General features: G+C 57.8%; 1 protein-coding gene across 3 annotated transcripts in view; it reads right to left on the bottom strand.

The window, feature by feature from the left end:
• Nucleotides 1-7,079, bottom strand: part of CACNB1 (calcium channel, voltage-dependent, beta 1 subunit) — a 29,552-nt gene extending 22,473 nt beyond the window's left edge. For all 3 annotated transcript variants that reach the window (XM_011929924.1, XM_011929925.1, XM_011929926.1), the window contains exons 1-3: nt 6,550-7,079; nt 4,007-4,093; nt 656-775 (exon numbers count right to left, since the gene is read on the bottom strand). In XM_011929924.1, coding sequence (XP_011785314.1) covers nt 656-775; nt 4,007-4,093; nt 6,550-6,633 — 291 coding nt within the window. In that variant the 5' untranslated portion in view covers nt 6,634-7,079. The remainder of the gene's footprint in view (nt 1-655; nt 776-4,006; nt 4,094-6,549) is intronic.
• Between the last annotated feature and the right edge of the window lie 1,017 nt (nt 7,080-8,096).

The following is an 8,096-nucleotide window of genomic DNA, read 5'->3' as shown; positions in this document are numbered from 1 at the left end:
ACAAAAGTGAAACTCCATCTCACAAAAAGGAAAAAAAAAAAAAAAAAAGAGTCAGGACCCGGATTCCAGCCCAGAGGAAGTTTGATTCCAGGAAGACATGGAGATTTTAGCACTGTCCCGGCGCAGTAGCTCATGCCTGTAATCCCAGCACTTTGGGAGGCTGAGGCAGGCAGATCACTTGAGGTCAGGAGTTTGAGACTAGCCTGGCCAACATGATAAAACCGCGTTTCTACTAAAAATACAAAAATTAGCCGGGCATGGTGGTGCACGCTGTAATCCCAGCTATTCGGGAGGCTGAGACAGGAGAATCACTTGAACTCGGGAGGCGGAGGTTACAGTGAGCTGAAATCACGCCACTGCATTCCAGCCTGGGTGACAGAGCAAGACTGCATCTCAAAAAAAAAAAAGAAATTTTTAGCACTTCTCAAGCCCTTATTGTGTGTGGAAACAGTATAATAACAGGCACTTATTATACTTATTATACTGTATAAGCAGGCAGGTATTATAGCCCACATTGTGCAGGTGAAGGACAGAAGCGCAAGGTTCAGGGGTACTAGGAAGTGGCTGGGTCAAGACTTGGCCCTGGGTCTGCCCGGGCTCTCTCTACGGCCCAGGGAAATCATGCCAGCACAGCCCCTTCCCACATCTTTCTCACCTTGGCCTTCTCGAGCTGCGCTAATGCCTGGCGCTCTGCTTCCTTCCTTAAGGCTTCCCGGTCCTCCTCCAGAGATACATCAGAGTCCGATGGACGGCTGGTGTAGGACTCCGCTGAGCCCTGAAAATACAGAGAGCCAGATCAGGGCCATTGCTCCCTCGCCCAGCTCCTGGGCCTGGGAAGGCATGGAGGTGCCACCCATCATGGATGCTTCAAACCCCAGCCAGCCCAGCATGATGCCACAAGGGCTAAGAGAAGGTGGTATTAGGTGGAAGGGACGAGGAGCTGAGATTTCTCAGGCCCCTGGGGAAAGTGTGGCCCTAGTGAGGGTGACAGCAGCAAGCAGGAGATGAAGGCAGGCCCAAGGACAGCTGCTTGGGGCCCAGGGAGGGGTGGGAACCTGATAGGGGCACAAGGCAAGGGAGGAATGCCAGGGACGAGTCTCTACTCCCACTGCTCCTTCCCTCCCCTGCCCCCAGCACCCGCTGAGATAGACTCAGCCGAGGTCCAGTGGCATCCATTCCAGGGACTGCAGCCACCAGCTTCGGCCTGAGCTCTCTGCACTATCAGCTGCGGATGGCCTGCTCCACAGGATGGGGCCACCACAGATTTTGCCAGCTTCTGTTCAAGAGTAGAGGGAGATAGACTCCTACCTCCCCTGCTCCTTTAGCTGGTACTGCCAGAATCAAACTTCACTACTTAGAGCCCCAATCCTCAGGCTCTCCTCGGACACAAGAGAACCCAAGATTTCCAGGCTGGTGCAGACCGAAGAGACAAGTTAAGAGCAGGATATGGGACAGGGCTTTCCCTGAGATGAGGGCTGCTGGGTGCCAGGCAGCTGGATTTGACCACGGTGACCGACCCAGAGTACAAGGGACTCCTTTAGGGATGCACACGTATGTGTAAGACACATGTCACCCATACAGACCTGGTAGTGGGAATGCATGTGCTTATTCACATGTGTGCGTGGATGTGCAAGTACAAGTGTGTGGAGGAGGGTGTGCTCTATAGTTGGCTACACATGACCGCATGCGTAGAGCCACATGCGAGTGTATTGGCGGGGGGCTCCCAGACATCTATGCCCCTGAGGGTGGGGGACCTGTGAGGCAGGAGTAAGGAAGTGTGGGTTCGTGCGACTATGCGGGGGTGGTGTTGGACAAGGCATCGGAGGTTATGTGGCAAAAGAAGAGGACTGCAGAGATAGAGGGGTTCTTTCCTGAGGGTATAAAAGGGTCACTTTGCCAGGAATGTCCATGAGTTTGGCATGGAGGGGACCTGGGAAAGACAGAAGACAAAGTCCCACCTCTCCCCAGGGGCCCCAGGTCATTAGCTGGTGCAGCTGCCCATCTCTTTCCCAGACAAATCATGAAAATGGGAGACCCACAGGGGAAGGGTTGGGGTGGGGTGAGAGGCATGAAGGAGGGAGAGAAAACCAGCGTAGCTCCCACTCTCCACCCTGATGGGAGCACACAGAGTCAAAGAGCCAGGGAAACAGGGAGACAGACTAGCAGAGAGGCACTCATCGACCCCAACACACACGCGGGCACGCGCATGCACACACACACTCACCAACTCCAACACACACGCAGGCACATGCGTGCGCACACTCACCAACCCCAACACACACACGGTTACATGCACACACACAGACACACACATATGCAGACACACATGTGCGGGCAGACACACACACACATATGCAGACACACAGGTGCACGCGGACGCACACGTAGGCACATGCACACATACACATCTACAGACACACGCATGCGCATACACACGCACACATCAGAAATGGCAGAAGACAGGAAACAGTGAGGAGGCATGGAGACAGGCTGGAGGAAAGGCTGCCCTCCGCCAGCTTTCCTGAGAGGCTGTTCTACCCACCGCCACCCCACTCCATCCCCAGCTCACCACCATCAGGGTCCGGCTGGGCGCCTCCATCCCTGCGCCCTCAGTGCCTGGCCCTGCTGGCCTAGGGGGTGGCCCAAACTGCCCGTTCCCTCGGGGGCTCAGGTTACAAGCAGAGTTGCTACATGTGCAAACTGCTAGGGTATATTTAGCTCAGAGATGTGGCAAGGACTGCTCCCCCACCACTCCCCACCACCTACCGGGGATCAGAGCTGGGGAGCTAAAAGGAGGAAGAATTGGAGGCTGGGGTCTGACTCCCTGGGTTGGCAAACACTGAAGGAGCCAAGGTCCTTTTCTGCCAAGAGGGGCAATAAAAGCACAGCGTCATTCTTCCTAGCCCTGGCCAAGTCCTGCAACAGGAGGGATGAGGGAGTGATTGAAGAAAGGACTTCCTGTCTGTTCCTATACTTAGAAAAGACTAGAATGAAGCCTCCCCTTCCCGAAGCTCCCAAGTCAGACTGAGGCTCACATGTGCCAAGTGCTGTAGAGACAGAAGAATCAGAAAGAAGGGCCTCACTCTAATTAGTGGTGGATCTGCCTGGCATCACTCTCGCTCCCGGCCCAAGGTGGAAGGGAGGGGCTCATCTCCAGAGGACCCCTCCTCTGTGCTGTCTTCTGCCCTCGAATGCCCTGCGCATTTCCTCTTCAATGCACGCCTTTTCCTTGTCTAATTCCAAGCCCCTCTCGCCTTTTTTGGGTACCAGGCTTTGGTGAGATGCTAAGTAGTCATAGCAACCACATGCCTCTCTCAGTGCCTCACCCTGAGCCTAAGACGGCCCAGGATTGACACAGAGATGAGAGCAGCCGCTTACTGACCGAGCACAGGAGACCCCAGAAAGCTATTCTCAGTTACACCCTTTCAGGCAGTGGTGCTGGGCTACCGTCTTCTCTATTATAAAATCAACAGCCTCAGGCCTCAACCACCCCCATCCCTGTCACCATCACCCTTTCTCTGTGCTTCTTAGATAGTCATGTCTTGAGGTGAGGAGCGTGTTTCCCTGACCAGGACCTCACCAGGACTACAGGGACCCAAATATCCTCGCTCTGCTTTTCCTAGGACCTGCCTCCACCCCACCCTGTCACAGATTCTGGGGGAGGACATGGAAGCAGACAGCCGGCAGGGGGAGTGGGTGACAGCCCGAAGCAAGCTAGAGGGAGGCAGGCCAGGCTGTCCCTGAATGAGATGACGCAGGCCAGCAGGCAGCAGGGGAGGGTGCCTGGTGCTGGGGGAGGGGCCGGGCAGGGGCGGGGGCTGAGTGAGTGGGTGCAGCTGACAGCACATCCAGGAGAGGTCATGGGGTGTCAGGGTGATGGGGTGGCTCCAGGAAGGTGACAAATGGCACAGGGAAGGGTGCCTGGAGAATACCGCAGACCTGGCTCACCAATGCTGGTCTCTACCAACCGGCCACCTCCCTCCTCTCTGCCCAGCCTCCCCATTACCTGGCGGACAAAGCTGTTGGATGTGGTATCTGAGGACGTGCTCCCATCCGACCGTTTGAATCGCCCTTTCCTCTTGCTGTATTTGCCCTGGAGAGGCCAGGAAAGGAACAAGAGTAGAATCAGAAGGGCCCTTTCCCAACCCTCCTCTTGCCAGCCCCAGAGCTACAGCCAAGCTTGGGAACAGCATTCCCAGATCCGAAGAGCCCTACCCCCAACCCCCTGCACCTTCCTCCTGAGGTGGTACGGCCCAAGGGGAGGGAGGGTCTCCTATCCTCATAGAGAGGACCCAGAGCACAGCCAGGAGTGGGGACCAATGCAAGAGAGCCCTAGAGGCCCACATGGAAACCCCCAAACCAAGCTAGAGAGGCTGGGAATGGGGGAGGCACGGAGAAGCTGGAGGCTCATTAGGCAGCAGAGCTAATTAAGATGCTGGGCAGGCTGCAGAGGCCTCCGAGGAAGGGAGAGGCAGCCGGCAGTGCTGGGTGTGTGGGGGGAGAGAGCAGGAAAGTCCCCCCCACTCCCCCTCCGCAGGAGCAGAGCAGGGCTGTTTGTGTTGGTGGCCCCCAGAGAGGAGGAACTGCCAACCCAGGGCCCAGCCTGGCTTCTCCCCTGTGCCCAACTCTTCCTTTGCTATTCACAGAGTAGGAAGGGGATGACAGCTCTCTTGGAGACTCAGAGCCAGATTTCTGGGGAGGGAGTAGGGGCATGGAACTGTATTTGGAGAGTAAACATCCAGCTCAATCCCTGGCACCATAGGGGCAGATTTTGCTCCCCACTCTCATCCCTTGCCCAGACAGGACTTTTCCTCAGCTCCCTCTCTCACAATCACAGTAGCTACAACCCTCCCCAAGGAGGCAAGAGGAATGAAGCTTCTGCCCTGTGGCCCCCAGCTGCCACTGCCAACGCCCCATGTGCATAGTACCCATCAGGCTACATCAATCTAAATGTCCCTTGGCCCCGCCCCACATGAGCCTAGGACACAGCCCCACAGATCCCTAGCGGGTAGACTGGCTCAGTCTCACAGACCCAGCTCCTGGCTCAGCCTGACCATTCAGGAAGCAACACGTTCAGGTTAAGGGCGTCAGGTATTTCCAGGCCTCCTGTAAGAAGAGCTCCTTCTGGCCCTCCCCATCTCGTAGGCGCACACACACTTGGCCTCAGCCCAGTCCAGAATGGGGAGAGTGAGTGAGGGCTCAGACTTCCAAGTCCCTGCTCTCGGTCTCCATCCTAGACCTTCTCTGGCCAAAGAACCTGGAGGGGCCATGACCAGACTGGGGGCTTTGGCTGCTGGGATCAGGGTACAAGAAAAACGATGGAAAATGGGAAAGGAGGGCACCTAGGAACCTTTCCAAGATCCTCCTCTCCCCACCCTTCTCTGAAACCAGACATATACCCCAACTCTAGTTCTGATGCTCCCTACAAACCTAAAAGGATTCCCCAGTGAATCCCAGACACCACCCTCCCCCCGCACTGCCAGGCTGGGCAAAGGGAGTGGCACTCAGAGGGACAGGGGACAGCTGAAAGGAAGGCCCCAGTCAGCTGCCTCCCAGGCTCAAAGGGGCCTGGGGTGGAGAAAGGTATTTTTAGGTCTGACTTGACCCCTCTACATACCCATCAGTCACATTATCATGGTGGTTACAGCTGGTGGCCACAGTAACAGAAGAGTTAATGCTATCCTTGGAGAAGGACAGTCCCAAAGAAATCCCCTGGCGCGACCATCCCAGAGCCTGCTGGTCACCCCATGGGAACCCACCGCGCCCAAGACTGCCACTTCCTAGGGGTTACCAGGGGCGTAAGAAAAGTGTGCCGGTGGGGATGGAGAAGTAGACCCCTCCCCCAGGTAAAACAGCTCTTCCCCTTCCCGGGCAGTGAGTTGGCATCCATCCAACTTTCCAAACTTTGGAGGCGTTTACGGGGCGGGGGTGGCGGTGGGGTAAGTCAACGTGGGTGTGGGGGGAGAGGAGCAGGTCCAACACGGAGATGGAGCCCAGGTGGCTGGGAGGGGACCTCGCCCGGAGTTGCCCCTTTCTCCACCCTCAAGAACCAGTGTCTGCGGCTTTGAAGGCCTGTTTGCATTTGGCACCACCCTCTGACCATCGCCTCGGCCACCTCCTCGTGCCACCCCCGCCCCACCCACACCCGCCTGGCGCCCCCGAGCGTGCTCTGCGTCGCCCCCCTTGCCTGGCTCGCTTTCTAGCCTCCTTCAACCTCCCCTTCTCAAGGCCCAGATCCCACCACCACCAGCACCCCTACCCTCAGCCCACTGAAGCTGCTGCCCAAGCGGCAGGAACCTTGACGCGGGGGAGACAAGGAGGCGAGGGTGACAGGCAGCCCACCCGCCCCCTCCCCGCTCCGCAGCATCGCCACCCAGCCCCAGGCCCAGAGCCCATCAATCACAACCTGCAAGGATCGGGGACGCGCAGGCATCCCTCTCCCCTTCGCGCCCGGCATATAACCCCTTCCTCTCCCGCGCCTCTCGAGCCGACTTCAACACTGTCCGTGGAAGCGGCCCCCTCCTCTCGGGCCGGGCCACCACGCCTCACCTGCGGGCTGGGGTCGAAGACCTCCATGGGGATCTCCTGGGAGGGTGGGTAAGGACCCCGGGACATGCCGGTCTTCTGGACCATGGAGAGGAGCCTCCCCTCCCGCCGCCGGCCCGGCCCAGCCGGGCGCCCTCAGCGCATGGGAGAGGCCGTGGGAGCCGAGAGCAGCGCGGCGCAGCCAGCACCCGGTCCAGCCACCCAGCTCGGCCTTAGGCTGCCTCCTTCCTGCCTTCCCTCGCTCCTCCCGCTCTCTCCACTGCCGCCGCCGCCTCCCCAGCAGGCTCAGCATCTCCCCGCGCCCCTCCCTCGCTCCCTCCCTCCGCCCGCCCCGGCCCCGCCCCTCCCAGCCCCTCCTCCGGCTCCGCGCACACAATAGGCGTGCGGCAAGCTGGGAGGCAAGCGCCTCTCGGCTCTAGAGGGCCGCAGGTGGGCCTCTGACTGGCCGTGGGGTGCAGGCGGCCCGCTGGGGCGGGAAGGGAGAAACTAGGCGTGGATACTTGGGGGAGGGGTGGGGGGGCGGTCTACCAGTGGATGCCCTAGCACCGCCCCCGTTTTGTCTCAAACCTATCTTCCTGCGGGTCCCCCCAAACCACTCCTGTTTGGGCCACCGGAACTTCCCGGTCCCGGTGATCCTGGGACCTGGCTTTAACTCCTTTCTACCCAGTGCGGGGCCCAGGCTGCCTCAAACCAAACAGAAAAGCCTCTTCCCCTCCAACATGGCTCTGGGGCTGCCGGTGGGAGGCTGAGGCTGAGATGGGGAGGGTCTCCAACAGCGACAGCAAAAGAAATCCCAGGGGTCCAGGAGTTCTGCCCTAATCGGTCACTAGGATACACCCCCCACCCCTGACCCGCTCTTCCAAAAGGCCATGAATGGGGCTAGGCGAAGTTCCTGCTGTTGGATGAGAAAAGAGGAAGCAATATGGAACCGAGAAAGAAGAGGCTGGTAAAATCAGATCTCATGACCTTTGACCTAGAATTGTTCCACCTTTACCCCTGATTTAGGGACAAACATCCAAGGTCTGGACTCCACCCATCATGACAGGTGGAGAGAGGAGGAATAGGAGATTCTGGGCAATAGACCTTGGTGCCAATTTGGCTCAGGCTGTTTCTGGTTGTATAGCCCTGGACAAATCACCTCTCTAAGCACCAGTTTTCTCCTCTCCTATAAAATGTGGTTGCTGTACTGTGGAGTCTGTGTCACCTGGGATTATTGGGAGGATGAGGGAATTAAATGAATTGCTAGGGTGTTTGGAGAAGCTGTAAGTTTCAATGAAGGGGTCAGCCATGACAGGAGGACCCATTCCCTCCCTACTCCACCCCTGCTCCTGCTCCACAGAAAGGAGAGGTGGAGAAGACCCTCTCCAGGTCAAGTGACCTTAAAATAAGGCCACCAGCTTGCTGTGTTCTGTAGGAGAGGAGACTATGGGACTCCTCCTCCTCACCCCTGATAACAAGTGAATGGCCAGTCTGTCATTCCTCTGATCACAACACCTTGGGGAAGGAGGAGCAGTGAGTGAAGATAAAGCCCATTAGAAACGTTCCAGGAG

Source organism: Colobus angolensis, unplaced genomic scaffold, assembly GCF_000951035.1.
Source record: "Colobus angolensis palliatus isolate OR3802 unplaced genomic scaffold, Cang.pa_1.0 Scaffold83, whole genome shotgun sequence".
In the NCBI taxonomy this organism is placed as follows: domain Eukaryota; kingdom Metazoa; phylum Chordata; class Mammalia; order Primates; family Cercopithecidae; genus Colobus; species Colobus angolensis.
The sequence above is the reverse complement of the archived record's forward strand: the minus strand, read 5'-3'. Positions and strand labels throughout refer to the sequence as shown.